Source organism: Salarias fasciatus, chromosome 22 (assembly GCF_902148845.1).
Source record: "Salarias fasciatus chromosome 22, fSalaFa1.1, whole genome shotgun sequence".
Lineage (NCBI taxonomy): Eukaryota > Metazoa > Chordata > Actinopteri > Blenniiformes > Blenniidae > Salarias > Salarias fasciatus.
The window spans coordinates 18,883,562-18,908,226 of NC_043765.1; the positions used below are offsets into that span (position 1 = coordinate 18,883,562).

The following is a 24,665-nucleotide window of genomic DNA, read 5'->3' on the forward strand; positions in this document are numbered from 1 at the left end:
TTACAGGAAAACAATGGGATCTGTAAATTCTCAATGGATGATTGTTGTTTGACTTTCTTTTTTTTAAACAGACATAAGATCATAAACATGATTAGTGTTGCTTGTCTCTGTTACCATCTGACTGTTTTAGATGCACAAATGCATGGTATAAATATCAGTTTGTAGTAATTGCTGCTACTGCAAGTTCAAATCCCAGTGTGAGGTCTTCATTAAAAAGTAAAGGATGGATTTCTCCCTGACAGAGAGACTGATCTTTTCAACATAATGTTTTTCCAAATGTTTCCACTGAGATGTATTAATGCAGATTGAGAACTTTTCTTTTTTTTTTTGCCCATTTTTCAGCATGGGAGAGCCTGAAGTTAAAGCTCGAGTTACAGTGAGTCAGATGGAGGTTTGGCACCGCAGCTCTAAAGAGCTTAAGCAGAGTCTGTGTGACGGGAAAGATGCCCATGGCTCCTATTTCAAGACACTGGCTGCCAGGCCAGTGCATATGTTGTTATGGCTAGCAGGACGACTTGGTCTTTTGGTTATATGTCTGTGTGGGAGTTTGTGTGTCTGTATGTGGAGCTTCCAGAACAGATGTTCGGCTCACAAACACTGAAAAGCCGACACGCGCATGTATGTGATGCCATGTGGAGGTTTACAGTGTAACTGATACTGTGTTTTTATGGCATCAATCAAAGTTTTGGTACTTCTCCCTGTACAGCCAAGTGAGTCTTCAGCGCCATTGAAAGACAGACAATCGATTAAATTTTTTGTTTATTGAAACACGTGTGAGTGAAGGTAAGTCAAGGTTACATTTTGCTCAAAATGTTCTTTATAGATTAGATCCAGATGTTTAGCTTCACTCCAACTTTTTAAATTATTTAGATTGTGATGACGAGCCAACCAAAATTAAAATAAAGAAAAGAAAAATTGCGAACTTCTGCAATTATCTGATTCAACCATGTTTGAAATGTGTGAAAGGAATTAAGACAAAAGCTGAACCACATTGACATCGGTGTTTATTGTGACACTGAACTTTTTCCTTGCAGGAGAACTCTGGCTGCATCGAGCAGTCAAACCTAATTTCAAGAAATCCAAATTGTAAAGTGGAGCAGATATTAAAAATGCTCACACACAGTCCTCAAGAGTTCTTTTAGCTTTTTGAAAGAAGAAATAGAAGATCCAATGGTGATGATGTCCAAGAGCTTTAGTCTGACCAACAGAACTGAAGAGACGTGCTTTTAATTTGTAATCATATCAGAACAGGGCGCACAGTGATGCAGTGGTTTGCATGTTCTCCCTGTGTGTACAGGAGTTTCTTGGTACTCTTGTTAAAGATGGGTGACTTCATACTCTAAATTGCTTCATATTTGTTAATGTGTGTGTGTTTGTGCCCTGTGGTGCACTGGTGAGGTCTCGTGTGTGTACTTTATATTCTTCCACAGTCAGCTGGGATTAGTTCCACTGCTCTGCCACTCTTAGTTGAATTACGCTGTATAGAAGATGGATGGATGGATGCATAAAAGCCCATATAATCTTGACCTCTGACAACAAAGGAGACAGGAGCCTATGAGATCAATACAAAAGTAATATTTTGGAAAGCACCTACACCTGAAGAACTATCTATTAGCCTCCATTTCCATCTTAACTGTTGAGCAATGGCACTTTGTGTTTAGACTTTGAGAGTTTAATCAATCATTTGAATATTTAAAGATATTTGGAAGCTCCCTCTGTGTTGCGTTCATATAAATGGGCCCTTCTCATAAGCCTCAGGATTCAAATTTATGAGCTAAATGTCATTTTGCAGCTCAAGTCTGAGTGTCTTGACTTCTGTGTCAGAGGTGAAGACCCAGACCGACGCACCTTTCACAGAACAATAGTCATAATACACTCTGCAAAATTTAATGAGTGACTCTCTGCCGTGGTGTGAGTCTTTGTGCATCTCAGGTTTGGAAACACCAGAAGTGTTTTCCAACAGAAAATGACTTTTGTTTACACCTCTGCATATCAAAGAAAAGCGCCTCAGTGCTGCCCCTCATACATATCTGCCAATCAAAGGCTGTGCCCTTCATGCATGTTAGCTCCATGTCATATGCAGATTCCCTTTGTTATTTTGATACCGCGCGTGTGTGTTTGCGTGCATGTGCATGTGCATGCGCACGTGTGTGTGTGTGTGTGTGTGTGTGTGTGTGTGTGTGTGTGTGTGTGTGTGTGTGTGTGTGTGTGTGTGTGTGGAGGAGAGTGGAAGAAATCAGATAAGCACATTGTAGTGGAGGAGCTCTCTGATTTATAGGAGCTTATAGAGGAGGAAATGGGCTTCATAGTCCAGTGACTGTTATAAACGAGTAAACCTCCCCGCATGGCATAGCATCAAAGAAACAAGCCAACCCAAACACACACGCGCGCACGCACACACACACTCACACATAATTTATTGCTGTTGTTGTTGTTGTTATTGTTTACTCGTCTTTGTTGTGCTGTGATCAGTGGCAACAGAAGTCAGAAGAGCTGGAAACTAGTAAGAGAAACAGCGATGTTGACAGAGAGAGCAACAGAAATGTTGGGCGGTGCAGCAGGGGTGGAGGGAAGACGAGCGCAGGGAGCGTAGGAGTCGGGTGTGCTTGGCAGCGCTGGCCCGTGTTTCAGGGGAATTCCACCAACCCACCACACCTTCCAGCAGCCCTCATTAGGAATGACTGATTGTGTTTTTGGGTGACATGGAAACTTAAACTACCGGGGCTTCGTACATGTTTGTGTGTGTGTGTGTTTGAACAATGACCTCGGCCAAATTAGTTTGGAGAGAGAGCTTGTTAACCAAAGATAACAAAATTTAAACAGAATAGGGCCAGTGTTGTCTTCAGTGAAGCATCAACTGTGTTATGAACTCTGTGCTGGTCAAGAATGCGAGCTGATAGTTCTGTTTTCTCTCACCAGATGTTTTCTCTCATTAAAAAAAATCTGTCTGCAGCCAAATAAAATCATTCTAATCATTAAGATTTTATCCAGATTCCTGTGTTTGTTAATACTCCATACATGTGTTTGCTTATATATTACATTTTACAGCAATAATTACTGAACAAGATGAGAATTCAGTGTTTTAAAGTCAACTCCTGTCTTATCTCTTGTTGACGATGCTGATGTGACTTTAAAGAGCAACATCTGAGCCAGCAGACACTGGAACTTTCCACATTGTCAGATCCTGTCCATTCATATTTTAACCCATCTTTTCTACCTCTCTATCCAGCTGAGGATGGTGGGACACTGCAGTTCATCACAGGCCCGCACAGGGAAATCATGCAAACACTTTTAGCGTTTACTGGGAGTGGTTGGCTCAGGCGTATTCAAATGGCTGCATCCAGATCAAACGGCAAACCTTCAGTCACTTCTTGTTTTTCCATCTTAACAAATAACATCTTTTTTTGATTCCACAAACAAAACTTAGAAATGAACGGGGGAAAAAGAAAAGCAGTCCTATGTTTCATTGGCTCCCACAGAGCTGTCAAACCAAGAGGTCCAGAGTAACACGAACCCTCATTTTCTCGCTCTCTCTCTGTCTGTCTCTCTCTCGCTCGCCCTGCCCTCTCTTTTGCTTGAAACTGAACACGGCCTGTCCCCCACAACGGTGGCTGCTTGACCCTGCCGCCCCACTCGCTCGTCCTCATGTGGCTCCAGCTACAGCACATCTGGCAAAAAAAAAAGAAAAAAAAGAAAAGTGCAACAACTTTCATCACCCACTGCAGGCGCACCGTTTACTCCCATTTTGGCAAACAGCCATTCCTCCCACCCAACCCACCGAAACCCCTGAAGAGGGAGCTGTTGTTTTACTTGTCTGTGTACCCAGAGAGAGAGAGAGTTAATGCCATCTCGTTGCTGTTTCTAATTTTAACTCCTCCAGTTTCTCATTTCAGGGGTTTTCAACATGTGTTCATGATTTTCTCAGCAGCCAGTGAGTGATCCGCTGGTCTCTTTTATCTTTGAGATGTTCAGTAGCTTTTGAATGGCTTGGTAACACAAGGCCCTGAATCAACTCGGTTCCCCCCCCCCCCCCCTCAGTTCTTCTGATACCTGCTCTTGTTTTTGCTTCTTGAGGGCCACGTCGACCAGCCTAAGCCTGCACTTTCCCCTTTATTTAGTCTATTCATAGAAAATCAAGGGTGAAAGAGGAATGTCAGCTGACCTGAAGCTTGTAGTTTGTTTAATTTGTTGATAAAGTTTAGCACACAGGTGTTTCCATTCCAGACCTCGGTGCCTGAAGCCTGCGTGGGAGTGTGTAGGCTCTCCTCCGATGAGAGGGGAGAAGTCACGCTCTACTGCTCTGAACTTCTACCTGTGTGGATTTAAAGAGGCAACAGAATGATCAGTCAGAAAATCAACAAATTTTTGTAGCATCTCTACATTGATTCTGAAATTAAACCACACTGCAGCCCAATTTTCAATGCCAGCCTTTCAAACACATGAGCATTTGCTACTTTTCTCTTCGTTTTGAGCGATTGTGCAAAATCCGATTTCAAGCGTTGATTTTCAGCAGGACAAAACAACTAAAATGTTTTGTTCTGCTGCGGTCTTATCTAAAATTTTACTGTTACAAAACGAATAGGCTGTTTTGATGTTGATGTTGGAAAAAACCCATTATGTACCAGCCCCGTTTTTTTTTCCATTTGTAATTAAAACCTGTATGCCAATAAAAGTGCTTAAATATGGAGCTGGGAGCAGGCTGGAAGATAACAAATATTTAATTGCTCCATTACCCTAATTTCAAATAAAGTGTTGTTTATTCACTAGCAGTTGGTTGATTTATTATTTTCATGTTTTTATTTTATTGTAATTCATTTTTAATGTCACATTTTTCTCCCTAAAAATTGGTCCAAAAATCTCCTCTACTGTTTTCTGATAATCCTGCTTTTTTTTTCTCAAAAGTCATTTATTTGCATCTTTTTAATTCCACTTGGCTTGTATTTTCTCGTCGTTTGGCTGGTCTATATCTGTTTATTACTTTGCTTTTTAATGTTCATTCCTGTCTGTTAAAGTGCCATAGTCTTTGTTTCTGAAGATTCTTTATAAGTGGAGTAACCATTATTATTATTACAGTATGTAACTGTGAAATTAGCTCGTAATCAGAGTTGTTTAGTGGATTACTGTTTGCCTCATTTGAATGGAAAGGCTTGAGGGCAGCTGTAAATCAAATGCTGTGCTGTGCTGCTGTACCAACAGAATATGTATCAATTAAGGTGTTTGTGGCCCCTTTTCAGGTCGATTAGGAGAAACCTTGGCAGTGTCCTAACATCATTAACGGCTTCTACAGTGGAGACTCATTTTCCGTTTATGAATAGCCAGCAGCAAGATGAAATTACGTGTATCTATTTCATGTAATCTGCATTAGTAAACACGCTCTTGACTTTCCCGGATACTTTTGTGGTGATGCAGCTATATGCCCACAATAATGTTCCTCTTAGGGAGCCTCGGGGATCAGATATGGGAAGATGTTTTATTGCAGATAAGTGAAGTAAGAATTTTAAATGGCAAACACACACACAGAGAAGACGCGCCGTCTCGCTCACACACACTCCACACACAACATGCCAACAACCGAAGCTCGTTCCTCAGAATTCACTTACCGATCCATTAAACATCCCACCACGTCTCCGGTGTCACATGTATCATGTGTTTTAACGCGTCCCCCTCCAACACACACACACCCACACATATGCTCCCACTGTGTGTTAATTATAGCCATAATAAGCACTTGGACGGAAACTAAGTTTGATAAGGCCACTAATGACGAATGCAGTCTGGGAAATTCCCCCCCCCCCCCCCCCCCCCCCCCCTTTTTTTTTTTTTTTTTTTTTTTTTTCCCCGGCTCTCTCTTCCCTCCGTCTCATGCATCATGTCTTCATTATTACTCTTCCTAATGTGCTTTTCTGAGATTTACTCTTTCATATTTCACCACGGACAAATCTTACGGTAATTATTATCTGTCACTGTTGCCACGGAGACGATATCTATAGTCACATGATAGCCTCCCAAGGTGACCAGGAAGTGGTTTTTACGGCGGCGCAGGATTGGGGGGGGTGGTTATGGGTAAATGTGGCAGTTGTGTGCGTGGCCTCTTTCCCTGATTTATGTGAGGCCTGTAATGACATCATATTCAACAACAGAGAGGGCGCCATAAATTAGACATCAGCTAATGGAGGCCGAGGCTTTCTCTTTGTTAGCAAACTCTTCTCTTCTCTGCTCTCAGTCTTCACTCTTAAAACGTTTCTGTTTACGTTTTTTTACATTTCAGTCAGGCTCTATTAATCTGGATTCATTGCTTATGTTTTTTCATGTTCCTGTTTTTTCTGTTTTGAAAGTGTAAACATCCCCTTTTCGGACGTGCGTCTGTCGTAACGCTGTACTGGCCCGATGTGATGGAGAGGGCTCTGAGCTCCAGGACGAAGCTCTTTGTTCACGGTTTGGTCCACATCCCCAGCCTGGCTGATGCTCTTGAACTTGGGGTTGTGACCTTTCCTCTACAGGGCGGCGGGTTTCGGCTCTCCGGGAGAGACGAATAAATGGACCGCAGTCAAAGTTCCTCCGAAACCCTGAAAACATATTTTAATATGTTGGAAAAAAATGAGATGGTACATCTGAAAAGGTTTTTCCTTGTAAATTAACTTTTAACAACAACATATGAAAATTTGCATTTCAGAAGAGTTTTATTCATATGAATAATGATTTCTTCCTTCTTTCTTTCTTTCTTTCTTTCTTCTATTGAAACACAACAATCCTTCATTCCTTCCTGGGTCTGTTTCCATTTAGAGGAGTGTTCTGGAAATTCCCTTTAGCTGTCCTCAGCTTTTTATAACTTAAAGTTAGTGAGGCCTGGAAACAAAAAATAAAACCCCACATACTGCCTGTGGAGAGTCAGAGTCTCTGTTTGGAACGACACCTGGGTGGTTTTCACCGTAACATGGTAACAACCATTGTTTACCACATTTAACTGATTGTTGTATCTGAGACCAGAGATGTAATAATGAGCATTTTGAAGGCAAACAGCATATCGGTGCCTCCCCGGTTTATTTTCTGACTGGCAGCTAGACGTCTCAGTGTTTCCACGTCTGAACAGACATGAAGCTGTCAGCTGCTCATCAGTTCAGACAATGAACAGCTGCACAGCAGCTGCTGAGGCACATGGGCAGATAGGTATTTTTATCAACAGTTTCATTCCGTCGGCAGATTGTGTTAAATGGTCAACAGCTCAGTGCTTTTAAATTCTATGTGTTTGGATAATCAAATCACAAAATCTTACTTTTTTTTTTATTAACTATGGCTTGAAATTGTTTCACAGTTAATGTGGTTTAATGAACTCACTGTGCTCCTGGATCCATTTACATTACTGTTCTCAGCTGGGATGAAATAGGAAGGGTACTTAACATGGTGACTAATTCAGGTGTTTTGCCATCGTCTCAAATGTGCTTTTTATAAATAAGAGAAGACTGTTGAAAACAGTTCAAGTCAGATCTGGTCCTTCACTCTACAAGTTTTTCTGTTTGTGCGTTTGGTAAATGTTTGTGTTGCAGATTATGTTCTGTTGTCCTGTTGAAAGTTATCACATGTGTCCCCCCTGATCTCCAGCAGCCTCCCAGATTCACTTGTTTTATTGCAGTCATGCAGCAGACAGTAAACTGCAGTGTTTCCCAAGGAGCTCGGAGTAATTTAATTATTTACCTCTCTATCTTTGATCCCAACCTTTTTGCAACCACAGATTTCTGCAGTGTCTTTTTTTCCCTTCACAATGTAGTCATCAAGTGCGACAGACCTCCTTGTAGATTTTTTTCCTATCATATTTTATTGATTTTTTAAAAAAAAAATTTTACACATCGGTTGTCATCTGAAACTTTCTGCATCAATAGATTCCAGAGTGCATTGATCCTCTCGTGAAGTCCTACAACTGAAGATGTGAATTTATGAAACATCTTTGGCTCAAATGCACAACTCCATCGCTTACAAACTAAATAAATCACCATCTGTTTGTCTCTTTTCACAACTGCATTTTTTTTCCCCCCCTCTGGCCTCCCGTTTCATCCTGACAGCCATTGTTGTTTACAGTTTAATGCTTTTGGTTTTGAAAGAGTAAAATCCATAAATAGCCTTTTCCACATCGCATTAAATATTGGTGGAAATACGAGCTGTCCCAGCACATTTTGCATGTCTGTCCGCTCACTTCTCTTTTCAGAACAAAGTGGGCATGTGTTTGTTTTCTGACAGTAATCTGGAACGTAAGAGAGGGACTTGTTTATTTCAGCAGCTCGCTGCCTGCTCGGTATCTCCACACCAATTAAGATGCAGCGCGACCTGCCGTTTGATCTCCGCTGCTGTGATAAGTAGGCAATTGTTGATGCCATGTTCTTTTATGGCACCAGAAGATTTCATCATCTTTATTGAATTGACTTTGATCATTTGGGTTCTTTGCAAAGTCAAAGCCTTGCTTGCTTAGAGACCACACAGACACTCACACATATACACACAGTTTGTCACTTTAATAGTGAGCGTGTATCGCAGGTATATTGTCAACAGTACAGCTATTGACACGTCTTTGATCACAGAGATTGTCTCTCTCGGTGGAAAACACACGAGAGGATTAAGACGGCTGTCTTCTGGTCCGCACGCTCCGCTTCCCAATTAGAAGAGACGACTGTGTGTGTGTGTGTGTGTTGGGTGCGACTACAGTCTGTCACGTGGATTAGTTGGAGCATGTACTCCACAGCGTTGGTGTTTATTATATCAGCTTTAGGGCTTCAGTACAAGACCAACATCAGTCCGCTTTAGTTTTTTTTCTTTTCTTTCTTGTGGTTGTTTGGTCAGAATTGTATCAGTCAGAAAAGAAGCTTATGCTGCAGTCATTACAGCGGCAGACAAAACTGAGCATCTGTATACTGGATGAAAAAAATCAGCCTGAGGACAGTTAAGGAAGTCAAGTGTTCTTGAGTCGAGAGTTTTCTGTCTAACTCTGCAGTGTATTCTGATTGAACCCTGTCAAAGAAAGCATGGAGGAGGTTTTTTTTTTTTTTTTTCATCTCAAACTAGCTGAATTTTTCTTTGACTAATAGAGTGTACTGTTTTTTTTGTTTTATTTTTTTCCTTTGTCCTCCAAAACCTTGATCCTACTTCCTCAGCAGAAGGTGTTCAATAAAGTTCTTTGTGTTCTTCTGCTGTGTTTTGACAGACGGTCGGAGGAGGAGGTGGATATGGACAAGGTGACGGCCGCCATGGTGCTGACGAGTCTGTCCACCAGCCCGCTGGTGAGGAGTCCGCCTGTCAAAGTGAGCGGTGGGTATCCTGAAGAGACACAACAGGTCAAGATGTCCTGGAGACCACATCAAATGCATTTTTAAACAGGCAGTTTCTATGGTTAGGAAAATGTGTGAAAGGAGCAAATGTTACATATCATGATCTATTATATTTCAATTTTTTTTTGAGAGTGCAAAGAAATGTCAAACAATGGCGACATGAGAGAGTGTCCAACGAACTTGAAAAACAACAATTTAAAAAGAAACAAGTTAGAAGCCCCGTTATCGAAACACCAGCTTAGTAACATAACTTAGACATAACAGAGGTAAAGAGCTGCCAGCAGTATAAGAAATGTTGAAAAAAAACATGTTCAATACACCGTTTAAAAGGGATACATACGTCTTCAGTCAGACATTAGCAGGAAGGTTAATCTGTTTGATGGCTTTCATTTTGTGACTGTCATGTTTCAGGTTTAATGTGGTTAAAAACACCATTATCCAGTACTTGTGTGACGGAGATACTGTGCGTTTGCAGTTAAATCTTATTAGTTATTACCAACAAGTCTCCATAGCCACTGACAGTCAAATCAGTTCAGAATTTGAAAGATATTTCACCTTTGTTTGGTTGTATCTCCTCTGACGGCCAGAAAACCTTCAGCTCAAAACAGAGTTAGGTCTAAATCTTGACTTTTAGTGGAAGAAAAAGCACAATCCTTTTTTAAATGTTCACTCCAAACTCCAGCAAAAGCAGTTATACTCTACTAAGTGAGCACACAGTACTTACTAAGCCTCAAACAATAATTTGTGTACTCTGCTATACACATTTTTCACCCTCTAACAGCTTTTATAATGCGGGAGTTTACACTGATAAATTGCAGCCACCTGCTGTGTTTGTATCGTCTCATCGATGAGTTGTGTTGTGGGCCTGGACCCGTGCCACCCATCTGATGGCGGCAATCCAAAGCCCCCCCCCGTACCTGTAATCACTTGCAACCGCTCAGATAGTCTGTGCAGCCATGCAACTGTCCATTCAGCCAGCCCTCCCACCACGGTCGCACATCCCCGTGCAGTCAGATGTTAAATGTACATCACATACATCATGCACCCGTGCACAAATTGGATTTTAAATACCAGCAGTGGTGTTGTTTTCACGGTGTCGTCGTACATGTGTTTCACTTCATGTATGTATGGCTGCGATCGCAAAGGAAGATTTTACATCAGTGCGCTCGGTAGATTGTGAAGCATGTTGCACACATCGGGCCACGGTTCGATTTTCCTTGATGATCTGACAGTTTATTGTTCAAATGATGGAGCTGGATTATTTGAAGAATGCTTATTGTAAATCCTTTAGAGTTTCATTCATATGGCTTTGTCTTCCTCTACCGCAAAACCACAGATAGACTCCACTCTTGTCTTTGTTGATGAACCTTTTCCTTTTTAATGTAAAACACTGTTTTGAAGATGAAAGAAAAATGTGAAAAGCGAGACTGACAGCCATCAAGCGGCTTCGTTAAACTCAACAGTGTCTCTTAAAAGAACAGACTTTATAAAGTTTCCCCCAGCTTGTGTCTGCACAAAGTGAAATACTTTCTGTTGCTGATATTCAAAAGAAATGTTTCTTTGATGTTTTTTTTTCTCTAAAAAAAAAAAAACAAGACCTTGAAACTCTCTCAATGGAATCACACAACAGGAAGGCACGGTAACCTTTATTTTCTGTCACAGGCGGCTCAGCAGCAGTTCTGGGAGACTCTTTTATCTGAAGTACAAATAAATCTGTCTGAATCTAATAGAATGTCTTGATCCTCTTCTTTTGTGGTATCGACTCATATAGCTAAAGATGTTGGACGTATTGTCAGATGTTCTCCAACGCTCTGCTTCTGCCGTCCCCTCCGTCTTTCCAGAGGCTCTGAGCGGCTCGTGGAAGGACAACGGCTCGGCGGGACCCTTCACCCCGTCCAGCAACAGTTCCTCCGGGGGCTACTGGAGCTGGTCCGCACCCAGCGACCAGTCCAACCCCTCCACGCCGTCCCCTCCCCTCTCCGCCGACAGCTTCAAGCCCTTCCGCGTGCCCAGCCTGGGCGGCGTGGGGCCCGGCCCCGCGGGGCCCGAGGACCCCAGTCTGGACGAGCAGGACGGCAGCAGTCTGCTCTTCGACGAGCCCATCCCTCGCAAGCGCAAGGTAAATACTTCCGACCAGGTGAAGAGATGGAATGCAGGGCCGGTTCTGATGTGATGTCTGAGTCCTTCTCAAGTCGGATCAGCCAGCTCAGTTAGAAAGACTGATAAAAACCCATCATTTGCCAGCGTACATGCCCAAATCCAGCAATACTTGTGGAACGACACTGTATCACATGGATAGCGTCCATAAAAGCAGAAGTACTCCTAACACTTGGGTGAAATTTGAGAAAGTTTTGGACAACAGAAAGTTAAATCACTCCATCACTGTGTCAGAATTGTTTTCCAAAAGCTCCTTGTTTCTTTTTTCGGGTTAAAATCCCAGGACAAATAAACATTTTCAGACTAAACAACTTCAGACTCAACAAGGTTTGAGAAGCTTTTTGCAACAAACTGGCCGAGCGACGCCGTCTGTTTTCTGTGCTGTTGTGTTTAACTCGGGGTTGGATCAAGCAGACGAGTTGTGGACAGGTCAGACATTTACAATCACCAGTTAGTCTCAAAGCCAGGTTTTGCGGAAGTTTACAGCCACAGAAAACGATCCAATCCAACTCGTTAGGGTACACAACACTTGATGAAATTCTTTCGTTCTATTTGCACTTCTTCTGCTCAGAGACAGCTCTCACCGTAAGAAAAAAAGGTCAGGAAAACGTCACATGCACGCCACCCGCTTAATTTCACCTCTCAGCGCGCCGCCGTTTTGACCATTAAGGTTCTGGATGTAAATGACTCCGAGTGACTGATAGGTGGAGGAGACTGTGGGACAGGAAAGGACAGAAAGCCATTTATTCCACGGCTGGGTTTGTCTTCCCTGTCCAGATGTTGTGACCTCAGCAGACAAAGGCAAACACTCCGCATTGTTTCCTTCTTCCTCACTCATCATTTCTCCTCATCTCATTTCGACAGCTCATCACATCCACAGCTTCACTGTCACTCATTATTTTTTCAAATGTATATTGCACCCCTCTCTCTCTCTCTCTCTTCCTGTTTTGCTTTATTTCACTCACTCTCCTCATTTGTGCCTCTACAGTGGGAGCGAGTTTGCTGATGGTATCATTCATCTATCCCTCCTCCTTTCATTCTCCATCCCTTCCCCCCCCACCACCACCCGCCTGTTGTTGTCTCTCCCCTCTCCGTGCCTGTGTCCTCCCCAGACATTTGCCCTTCATAATTACTTCTCAGCCTTCACATTCAGACGCTCCGCAACAGCATTAATGATTTTAATACCTGCCACAGCAAACATAAAGATCCCGCCGGCCTCACGTCTCCACAGCCGATCGATAAAGGCTCCTTGGGTGAGCTCCACATCGGCACACGGCGCTGTCTTAATTGGGGGACTTATCAAAAAGAGCGGCGCTCAGGGAAAGAGACATTTAGCAGTGCGGATTAGAAAGAGAGATGATGGTTATGAATAAAAAATGAACGGAAAACTAACAGGAATTAGAGGGAAAAGGACAAGAGAACAGAGCTGGGATAGAGATGGAAAAACTGTTTTTTTGAATCGTAAATAAATAAACACACACTCACAAATCGTACACACAATACCAGGGTTTCATACGAAATTATCTCGGTTGCTCCTCTTGTGCTCTCATTTTTCTCTTGGCAACACAATACCGTTTGAAGCTCCCCATTTAATTAACTGTGAAATGTTTCTTTAAAGGGAATACCCCCCCCCCCCACACACACACACACACACACACTCATACAGTTGCTATACACAAAATGGGCTTTTGTTACTCAAAGACAAAACAATGCACAGGGGACAGATGATTGTTGTGTGTGCTGCTCGCCTCTCCTGAAAGGAGGAGGGGAAAAAAACAAAACATCGTGTCAAAATTAAATCAGCGCTGCTCAACAATAGTTTGATAGACGGGCCTATAAGCGTATTTATAATGGCTCAGACTGGGAGGGGAAGGAGGACGAGAGGGCACAGAGGAAGCTTAGGGCTTTTTTTTTTTTTTTTGCACCTTGAAAACAATATAGAGTCTCTATAGGAACCCCGAGGTGTAATTACAGTAAACTGAGAAAACACGGAGACGCGACAAAAACATGCTGCTAAAGCAGCAGGTCTGTTTTATACATTCAAACTGTGGGAAACATAAAGAGGCAGGTAAAGCCGGGTTGTTATTTTTACTGGTGTATTTCAGGATGAGAGGCTCTGGCACACATACGCTACAGTTACATGAATGAATAACCACTTTAAAAGCAGAATTTTAATGGTTCAGCATAAAGACCGGAAGTTTTATAATTCATTAGCGGGGGCTGAGACAAAAGACTGCCTGAGAGACATCAGCCTTCATCATGCAAACGTTTCGCCTTGCTCCTGCCGGCCGGCCTTCACAGAGGCTAGTTATCATGATGGTGAAAGACGGAGATAAAAATACAGCCTTTTGATGAAGACCCTCAGAAGAGAAAGAACAAAACCTGTTACTTTACGGGTTGAGTGTTTCCTCAGTTTTACTGCTTTAAATAAGCATGTCGTAACAAAACAAGAAAAAAGTCTTGTGGGCACATTGTGTGAAGAAAGATTACAACGTCCTGTAATTGTATCGTCAGCATAAACTGGTTTTCTACCTGAAGTCGGTGTTTGTAGCTTCATCTTATGAAACACCCGGGGACAATTTTAGAAAACCCACACACGCACAGGGAGAATGTGCAAACTGTGTGCAGAAAAGCCTTCAAACATAACGAACTGTACGTTGACAGGATAAGGTGAGACCAGCAGCTTTCCAATAAGACACGCGTTTATATTGAGCAGCATTGTCTTTTATTTAAAGGTCAATCCTCCACAATGGTTGTCGGTTTTATTGCAGCTCCTCAGGACGATGTGAACTACTCACCCTCGCCTTTGGCTGTAGCTCACATGCACACTTTGATATTTATTCATTATAAGAAATATTGTCAGTGCAAAATGCTTTCCACATGATAAATATATAAAATAACCTCAGTTTATCCCTGGATGTGAGCTTCATCGTTATGTATGGCATGCATCAGAGGAAACACACATAATGAACATATCAACTCTTGGATGTGTGATTATTGATCTTTTCCCCCTGCTGTGCCATTAGCTGAAGATTTGACACAGTAACATAATGACATCCCAGCAAGTTGAGGGGAAACATCAGCCGTATTCTTCTCTCTTGCAATGAGGAGTTGAACGAGCAGCTTGTGGAGTCTTATCAACACTCTTTTCGTGGCGTCGGCGATGATGACGCCAGATAAGGAAAGGTCACATCCAGAGAAGTGAGAATCTTGCTTTGTGAGGATTTCTTGTTGTTTACTCTGCGGGTTCAAAGGACGGATGTCTGCTTTGAGGTCTGCATCGGGGCGATGAGTGAAGCGCTGATGTTTTGTTTTGTTTGGCGTTGGTCTGCAGAACTCCATGAAGGTGATGTTCAAGTGCCTGTGGAAGAACTGCGGCAAGGTGCTGAGCACGGCGGCCGGCATCCAGAGACACATCCGCACCATCCACCTGGGGTGAGCCAGACGCCCCGGTGCGCCCGGAGGCCGGCTCCGGCCGCCCCGCCGCCTCGTAAACACGTCCGGCACTTCCTCCACGACTCCCTTCAGCCTGCTCTGTTGTCGGAGCAGGAGATTAATGGCTTATGGATTATCAGCACACCGACACGTCCCGCTCGGGTGGAGGGAGGGGGAGGAGGTGACAGGTGATGGGAAAATGAGCGAGGCGGCGAACAATAACGCCCAATGAATTGCACATTTATTCTGACATTTAAGTGGATATTGACCATGATATGGAGGGGCCGGGGGTGATTGCATTGGCACGCTTTGCATCACAATCTGCAGTCGCAGGCAAACATCGCCTCGTTTATTTATTTATCAGTTTCCAGAAAGGTTGTACCTGCGTGCGATTTTTTTTCCGCTCGGGCCGTCACGCCTCACTGTCTTCTGTCCCAGGCGGAACTGCGACTCGGACTGCAGCGACGGCGAGGAGGACTTCTACTACACCGAGATCAAGCTCAACACGGACTCTGTGGCCGAGGGGCTGAGCAGCCTGTCCCCCGTGTCGCCCTCCGTCCTCTCCCCCCCGCCCCCGCCCCCCTCCCCTCTGCCGCCCCTCGGCCAGCTGCCGGACTCCCACAGACCCCAGCAGCCCCCGGACACCAAGGAGCCTCACGCTGGCGGCACCACCCCGCTCAGCCGCTCGGCGCCCAGCGCCCTCTACCTCATCCACACGGACCACGCCTACCAGGTGAACTTTGAACTCTTCTCTTTTTAATTTGTAGGTAATTCTGACCTTGATGTTTTCCTGTATGAGGTTTTTTATTTTGAATGAGTCGTGCCGTCCTGTGGGAGTTTGATTTAACAGGATTACAGATTAACTGTCTTCAGTTACATGCCTCCTTTCCACCGTCGTCCATTTTGATGGAAGCAGAAAGTAATTCCCCCCCCCCTTCCTCCTCCTCCTCCTCCTCCTCCAGGCCACGGCTCCAGTGTCGATCCCGTCCAGCGGCAGTAACTTGGCCGGCTCCGCCTGCACCAGCTTCACTCCCACCAACAGCTCCAGTTTCAGCATCTCCTGGCAGTCGCCGCCCGTCACTTTCACCGGAAACACAGTAAATACAGGAGCGCCCGTATAAATATATAGATATGATATTCACGTTCCGGCTCACACAGGTGTGTCCCTCCTCCTCCTGTCCAGGTATCTCCCAGTAAGAGCCAGGGATTCGGTGAACAACGTTCTCAGACCATCGCCGTGCTCTCGTCCCCTCCCAGAGCCACCACTGCCCTCAGGTACCAACCCCCCCCCCCCCCCATACTAAAATGCACTTAGCTTTTTTTTTTTTTTCTCACCAAACTACAACATGCATTTAAACCACTGCGTCTAATATAATTTTCCACTTGAATCAGACCTTGCTGAGTCAACATTACCTCCTGTGGTGAAACATTAAAGATGGAATATCGACTTTCTGGAATTAGCCTTTTAATTAGACACGAGCCATGATTATTCCGCCCGAATAAGGCTTTAATTTGCTTGATACAGCCGATTAAGGAGCCACACTGTTTTTCTATAGCGCCGCTGAATTAGAGCTGTTGTATTCCAGCTGCAGTGGTTCGTTAAAAGAAGGCAGAGATCAGACGTCTCCAGGATCTTCTTAATGATGGTTCCTGTTCCTCCGTCTCTGCAGTCGGAAGGTGCGCGGCGAGGGGAAGAAGTGCCGCAAGGTGTACGGGATGGAGAACCGCGACATGTGGTGCACCGCCTGCCGCTGGAAAAAGGCCTGCCAGAGGTTCACTGACTGAACGCATTGCGCCCCTGTGATGGTCGCCACTTCAGGAGGCACTCAAGTTTCCCTATTGTTTGTTTTATTTTTTTTTTCCACCAGAGGAAGCGGGAAGGGGCATAGTTTTGCATGTTCTTCTTTTTTTTTTTTTTCCCCAGCTCAAAATCACAACTGTCCAGCTCTGTCTCTGTTCCTGACCCTGCCCGCTGCTACCCCCCCTCCCTCCCCCATCCATCCAGCCTCCATGAAACCTTTCCACATGCGGAAGAAGCTGAAGGACAGCAGAGTCGCCGTTCATGTTGCCGTCCAGGATTCCCAGTATTGCCTCGCCATCCCCCCTCATTCCCAGTTTTGGGGAAACCCCAGTGCAGCTAAACAGTGTAAAAAAAATTTGATCTGAAGATTTCTGCAGTTTTTATTTGTTTGTTTTTTGTTTTTTGTTTTTTTATGTTGAGTTCAGTGTTGCATCTTTCTATGTTTTGTACAGCTCTGGTTTTTAAAACGAAAGTCTAGTCGAAGAGGGGGGGTTCCGAAAAAAAAAAAAAAAAGGGCCAAAAAGCTTTTTTTTTTGTGTGTTTTGTCAACAAATTTAAACAAAAACTTCACTTTTTTTATCCAAAAGAAGAACAGACCTCTTGGCTGAACTATTGGAAGAATGAGGTAACGCTCTCAGTTTTGGTTCTTCCTTCAGTGTGTTCATCCGTTTCGTTCGGCCTCCGGACTTCTCTGGAGGGCGATCTTCTCGTCTCGTCGCAGCGTCTCCCGGACCCTCGCCTGTCCTCCCGACGTACCCCCGGGGAATGTACGACGGAGGGGCAGGAAGAAATACGGAGGAGAGACACACGGGGGGGAGTGATCAATGCAAAAAGAAAAACAAAACAAGATGCTATTTACAGTCAGGGAAAGCAGGTGGACCGTGTTTACCACATGAAGCATCCACAAAACCACAGGTGTTTCCCACACAATCAGAGTCTTTTTCTTTGTTTTATCAGGGATGCGATTCTTAAGAAAGCAAAAAAAAAGAAGAAAAAAAACCAGCAGCTTCAACTTGGGGTTAAACTGTATGCAGCACGATCTCAACAGCTTCTCTCTTTTATCACACATGACAACTTTCCAACCAAAAACTCCTTCATCTTGTTCTTTCATCTTCTGGGTTTTTGTTACGGTGCCATGTTTAATGTTGCTGATGGAGTTATTCCCTCTGTTTCTTTCTCTTTTTTTTTTTTTGTTTGACTGTTTACCCCCCCTCCTGCTAAACAGTGTGTGTTCCTGACAGCACTGGAAGTCAACCCGCATGTGACGCCATTAAAAGATCAACATCTCTCGCCACATACAGAGAGACAAATCGCCCTCCTCCTCCAACAACTTCTACACTTTCCCAAAGGGAAGAGAAGGAAGGAAAAAACAAAAAAAAGCGACTTTGTGTTTACATTCGCGCCATAGAGGCGCATCTTAATAATCTATTAACCAAAGGGGGAGGGCTATAAAAAAAGGAAAAGAAAAGAAAACCAAAAGTGAGGCACTTTCACTGTATGTGTGTAACAGAGTACTTGGTACTGTTGGGTTTGCTTTAGAAAGTTACTGCGTCCGCTCCGTTTCATGGGAGTTCACCACACACTCCCGGCGCTCGGCGACACGCCAGCAAACCTTCCTGAGTCCACTTTTCACGACGGTCCATGTGGCGATTCCTCCCGAGTCGGCCTTTCTCACCCAGTCATCTGTAGACTGTTGATCAGAGAGAGGAGGAGCGTTTTGAGGCTCGCTTCACTGGAGATTTGTTTATAAAGCAACCAGTTCATTTAATATCTGACAGGAGAAAACGCCACGTGGACCCGGGCCTCATGAGCACTTAACTTTGTTACTGATAAAAGAGAGAAAATTGGTTTAAAAAGAGATTTATTTATCTGTGTTTTTGTCATTTTGAATTTCAGCCTCTCGGTTGGCTCAGACGTGGGAAACGGGATCATGAATTGTTTACAAAGTGTGGACCAACTCTTCTTGTTACCTTCTTTTGTTACGATGTTGTGGAAGAAAGTGTTCGGGACAGGATGTGTCGACCCAACGCGCTCCGTTTGTTCCCGCTTTGTGTTTCTCTGCTCTCTGTGACCTTTGTTCAAGCGCACTCAGAAAACACACTCCCACACACACACACAGCAGCTTATTATTACACAGAGATCCAAAACCAACACCAGCTAATAAACTCACACACTCACCCGTTTCAACACACACCTGCACATGAAAGTCGTAGCTCTCTTAAGCTCTTTTTATTTTGTCTTTTTTTTTTTGTCCATGTATATATGTAGTCCATGTACTCGCTCAAAGCTTCTTTTTTTTTTTTTTTTTTGATTGATGACCGATCCCGGGGTCAGGGGTCATGACATCTGCCACCTTACGAGCCCGACAGGTTGGAGTTGCGGTGTTACGCGAGAAAATAATGTACTGCTCGGCCTGTGGGGCTCCTGTTGTTTCCGAGTGTAGGGCTAGCCTTAAAGTCACTCTCTAAAAAGATCTTTGTGCTTCTTCTGTGTCATTGCATCGATGTCTAGCTAGTCTCAGAGCTGATTTGCCATTGTATTATGTGAACAAATTATTGTTTAAGAAAAGACAAACCTATATAAGTAAAGAAAAAGAAAACCATTTAAATTCAAAGCAAAAAAAAACAAAAAAAAAAAAAACAAGAAGACACCGATTTGGCTTGTTTTTATTTTTCCACATATAAATATATGAATCTATATACTTTCCATGGATTTTGTTTTCATGTTCTGCTGAAGGAGACGGTTGTGGTTCCTGGCAGGAGGGAAACCCCGGCATAACTTTCATCACACCCTGAGCTGGTTATGCTGTGTTTAATTGAGTGTGACCCGCATGCTCCCGCCTCCGGCTTCTTCACGTCACGCCCCTCGCTGCCGGCGCCGCTCCGGGGTCGGAAAAAAAGCCAGCGCTGATTAAAACCTTTATCTTATTTCCAATTCTCCTCTCCCTCGTGGTTAACGGAGAGGCCGCCTGCAATTAGTTTGATTGACATCTCTGTGAGGCGGCGCGCTCGCCAACGTGAAGGGGCCCCGCGGCGGAGTGTGTGCGGGAAGCTGCTGAAGCGAGGTGCCCTGGAGCGCCGCCGGGGCTCCTCCCGACGCTTCCTCACACGGCCCGTGGCGTTTCCTCCGTGCCGGTCGAGTCTAGCCGGGGTTCAGACCGGGTTCCGGTTGTTGGTTCTGTCTCCACGCACTCCCCCCCCCACACTGCCCTCCCTCCATCACTGTGGTGCTCCATGTCGTGTTTGGACCGTCCTCCTCCTCGGAGGCTGCGTCACGGTCCAGGAACAAACCCCGCATCGTTCGCAGGTGCTTTAAGTCCGCGTCTCTGAAGTGGCGACATTTACAGGCAGCTAAACCTCCTGGAGGTTCTCCGGTCGGCGGCGTTCTCATCAAGGTGTTGTTCACGATTGGGGTCACGATAAGCTAATGTCACGCCGTCCTTTAAGAGCTGAACAGAACTCCGACAAGTATCCGCTGCCATGGTTCCTCCAGCTTCTCCTGGTGGACCAGCGAGGACTGGGCGGGGTTTGTTCCTGGACCGTGGCCCGACGCCGTCTCTGTCCCGTTCGCCGCCCGCGGCTCAGACGCGGCCTTAGCGGGAAGGTGCTTTCAGAGACACTCGGCCCAGGTCTGTGTCCGCTTCCCGTTCCATTCCGGCGCTGTGGCCTTGCCGGGGTCCTGGGACGGGGGACGGGGAGGGGGGGTAGTGGTGCTATGTACCCCTGCAGTCTGTCCTCTCATCATATTAACTCCATTTTGTACACCATGTTATTGCTGTAGAACATGAAAATAAAAACACCCTGCCTCAAGTCTACCAAGTGTCCGGACACCAGTTAGTGAGCAGATCATCCTGAGACCCTCTTCTTTTTCTTGTTCTTGTTCTTCTTGTTCTTCTTCCTCTTCTTCTTCTTCCTCCTCTTCTTCTTCTTCCTTCCTTCCTTCCTTCTTCTTCTCTCTTTCTAATGTTTCTTCATTCAGTTTCAGAGCTTTTATTTTGGTAACTCCAGCTGAAAACACACATCAACACTCCACACCTGCAGAATACCTTAACCTTGGGTACATGAGGTAGTTTAGTTGTGGTTCAGTGTCTTGCTCAAGGACACTTCGGCAGGCAGGGGATTTAACCTGCAACATCCCAATTAAGAGAGCCACTGTCGCCTGGTAAGAGGAGGTCATGAACTCACTGCAGAGAGTTTTAAAACGATCTGCACGACCAGGTGAGCAGTATTGACTTTAAGACTTAATCCACACTAAGATATGAGAATTTATTTACTCGTCCTTGTCGTTCTAAACCTTTTCCAGTGTCATCTGTGAAGTAGAAACACGGAGTGCGTTTAAAGTTTTACCCTCGTTTCATTAGAGTTTTACTTTGGAGTGGAAGTATTTAAGTTCTACACCGCATTATTTTCTTCCACTGCTGATGGGGACCAAATTCTCCAGAGACGGTGCAAAAAAACCCCAAGTTTTAGACAAAATTGCCAACATATCCAATCCAAATGTATAGTCACAACGAGGAACAGATTTTATTTTATTATTTTTAATTACTTTAATTTTAAGCACTACTTCCATGTTCTGAAGCTGTGAAGCATCAGTTAACGATCAGGCGAACGTGGCCGCTCGCGTGTTCGGCGTGTCGGTTAATTCACTTCCTTTCGGGCCGATCCCGGCAGACAAAAGCCGCGCTCATCACTTGACTCCCAAATTGACAGCTAAACGCTGCCAAGCGCGCCATATGGCCCCATCCTCCTGATCTGGTGGCCTAACTTCTCCATATTAAAGTGATCTCTGGCTCCTGGAGGCGGCGGAACAATGGGCCCAGAAATGCACTGTTATTATAAACATGTGTTCGCACAGTGGAATTAAAACCGCGGCATCAAAGGCCCACAATAGGCGGTCTTGCTGCTGTAGAGAGAGTGATATGAATACTTATGAGGACTTGGGTTTTTTTCCTTCCTTCTTCTTCTGTTATTCAAACTGAGCGGCGGCGGCTGGTCCGGCTTTTGTTCTCTGGCGTGTTTACTCCGCCGCCGCCTATTAAAGGGCTGAGCTTCCAGCCGTGATTTATACGCTGAATAAAACAAGATAGCATTATTCTGCTTATGGATGATAATAAAATCAACTCTTGTGAGTTACGAGGGGCCCTCCCGATATATGTGTGTGTGTGTGCGCGTGTGCAGTCCGGTGTGGTTACCGAGCAGCGAAGGCTTTAACAGCAGTTCACGTGTGAACAGTTTTATAAGAAACGGCTGGTTTATGTACCTGATCCTCAGTGGGGTCAATATTTCATACATGACGACGCTTGTTTGTGGCAAGATGCTGATACTTAATATCCCTTCTATGGTCCATGTACAGGTCAATATATGCTACAGTATATACGGAATAAGCTGCAGTACAGTATATCTAAGCTACGGTTACGCCGTTCGTCAGTATATCGGTGTGTTTTCCACGACGTTGATGAACCTCCTGCCTGTTTTTTTTTTCTTTGGTTTTCATCCACACTGTCAGCGGGTTTTTAAAGAGAAGTGACGGGTTGTGCCTTTAGTCAGGAGGCTTTCTCCACCCCTGTTTTCTGTCCTGCAAACCTGTTCAGGGTCACAGGTCAAAGAGGTCGACGGCCTCGCCGGGCAGAGACGGAGTAGCAGCGTGTTTTTTTTTTTTAACAAAGCTTGTTTTGACCGGCAGGTTTTATGCATCCCGTCGCCTGTCGGCCGGCGTTGTCGTGTGCGACAGGAGGAGGAGGAGGAGGAGGAGGAGGAGGAGGAGGAGGAGGAGGAGGAGGCCCCTCCACCGGGCCTTCATTCATTCAGGAATGTGAATGAGGAGGAGGAGGAGGAGGAGGAGGAGGGTGGAGAAGCTTCTGCAAACACTCTGGGGCGCGTCTCTCCTCACGATTAATGATTAAAAGAGGGAGAAACCCTTCGGTGTTTCCAGGACCCGCTCCGCTCTCCTTGCGGTTTTCTGCAGGAGGATTATCTGAATGTGCCTTGATGAGTGGAGCTTCTGGCTGCAGGAGCTCCGGCGGTGTGTCGCTGTGACCTGGAGGAATGTCTCTGGTGCTGGCTAGTCCGAGTTCTGCTTTCTGTGTGTTAGAAATCAGAGTTTTCTGATGCAAAGACGAGTCCCGTGAGCTGCGCTCTGAGGCCCTTTTTGGCCCCCAGTTTTTTCCCTGGTTCCCGAAAAGACGTTTCGAGATCGATAGCGACTTTTTTTACGCTTTGCTGTGATAACTTGCAAACTGTTTTTTTAATTTGATCCAAGCTCCTGACGATGCTGTGTTTCAATGTGTTTTCTGTCTGAGCTTTTTCATTTTCTTTGTTTTCCCAAACATGACCCCCCCACCCCCCCTTCCCTCTTCCCTTTTCCCATCCCTTTCTTTACAAGGGCTTGTAGATAACCGTCCGTCTCTGTGCTGAATCACTGTTGTGGTGCAAACTTTAGAAATGTTTGGGAACTCAAGGAAGCCTCGTTCAAGCAAGCAGCGAGAGGAAGCAGACGGCGAGATTATCCGTTTCTAGCGTGGAGCCGCTCAGTGGCCGCCGACACCCTGCCAGGAGGGGTGCAGTATTTATCTCCTAAATTACAATTTAAAAAAAAATTAAAAAAAAAAATGCTCGATTATTGGATTTAATCAATATGGAGAATTAATTGGCTAAAGATTCCGAGCAGAGCTGAGTTCATTGTCTGAGGGTGTTTGTGCCTCCGCTCCGTCAGCTGGAGCCTAAATATGCAACGCAGAGACTCGCTCTGCTTCCCGAACCGGATCGTCTCGCCCGCCGTTTCCTCCTGATCACAATCATGTAGACCTCAAGAACTCAACGACTGTCGCACTGGATTTTTACACTTTTTTCAAACAGTTATGTACACACTGCTCTGGTTTAACTGTATTTTTTAAAAAGCTGCATGTGCATGCAATTATAAGGAAAAAAAAAATATGGGATACATGACTTTATGTAAATGTGCTCTATCTGTGCTGCGGCGGCCATGACGGGGCCCAGAGGGCAGCCAGGAGAACGGGACAGGATTTCACCTTTCAAATCGCCAATAACACTCCAATTAAACATTTCACGGACGCATCTCAATCCATCCGTTCCGCGGCTGCTCTCCCCACCCCGACCCGGCCGCCGCAGTCTGTTGGTGTTTTATATCCTTTTTGAAGCCTCTAAATGTAAATGTTTTGATCTGTGTTTCCAGACTGTAAACTTAAATGCTAGATGCAACACATGTTCACCTCTCCAGATGTGTCCAGCTGCTGCCGAGCGGCTCAGGATGTCTGAACGAACGGGTCTGTTCGGCCTTCAGTTCAGTTCCTCTGCTCTCTTTGCTGAGAGTCATAGGAGAAAAAAATGTTTTAATTGGTTCTTAAAAAAAATAAACACTTGAAAATCTGGAATAAGGTTAAAAAACTGTTTTGAGAATGGCAAACATTCTAAAGGAAGAGTAAAAAATTCCATTTTAAAAGTTGTGTTTAGTAGAAGAAAAGTTGAAATGTTGGCGATAATGCCAGTGACGAGGTTACTGAGGAAATGTTCAGAAAATATTCATCAAAATAAAAAATAAAAAAGATTTTTTTAACTATAGTTAAGATTTTATTAAATTATCTTTATTTAAAACCAAAAACATCAATAGTAAAGAATGAAATAGGAGTGAAAATATTAAACAGAGAACTAGGTGTTGCTCAGCTACCTGGCATCAAGAAGCCCAGTGACGTTTTTCCCCAAAACTTATTTTTCAGGCCCTGATTTTAGTGTAAATTGGAGAATTGTATCATTTTTTTCAGAGCAAAATAAAGCAGGCAGACTTGAGGCCGAACGCGACCCTGTTCTGAGCATCCTGAAGCGTCCAGTCAGCGTCGTTTACGCCACATGCAGAGACACGGCGGCCTCCGTCCACCGCCTCTCCTCCACTCACCTCATATCATCTGTGAGCCGCGGATGAGAGTGAGCAGCTATTAAAAGGCC

At 44.6% G+C, this 24,665-nt stretch overlaps 1 protein-coding gene across 1 annotated transcript in view; it reads left to right on the top strand.

Annotated features, from left to right (window-relative positions):
- Window positions 1–19,606, top strand: part of LOC115380930 (zinc finger protein 704-like) — a 45,953-nt gene extending 26,347 nt beyond the window's left edge. Inside the window, exons 3-9 of the mRNA XM_030082237.1 lie at window positions 9,191–9,294; window positions 11,156–11,433; window positions 14,806–14,906; window positions 15,345–15,639; window positions 15,869–16,003; window positions 16,090–16,181; window positions 16,577–19,606. Of these exons, the coding sequence (XP_029938097.1) occupies window positions 9,191–9,294; window positions 11,156–11,433; window positions 14,806–14,906; window positions 15,345–15,639; window positions 15,869–16,003; window positions 16,090–16,181; window positions 16,577–16,691 (1,120 nt within the window). The 3' untranslated portion in view covers window positions 16,692–19,606. The remainder of the gene's footprint in view (window positions 1–9,190; window positions 9,295–11,155; window positions 11,434–14,805; window positions 14,907–15,344; window positions 15,640–15,868; window positions 16,004–16,089; window positions 16,182–16,576) is intronic.
- The last annotated feature ends 5,059 nt before the right edge of the window (window positions 19,607–24,665 follow it).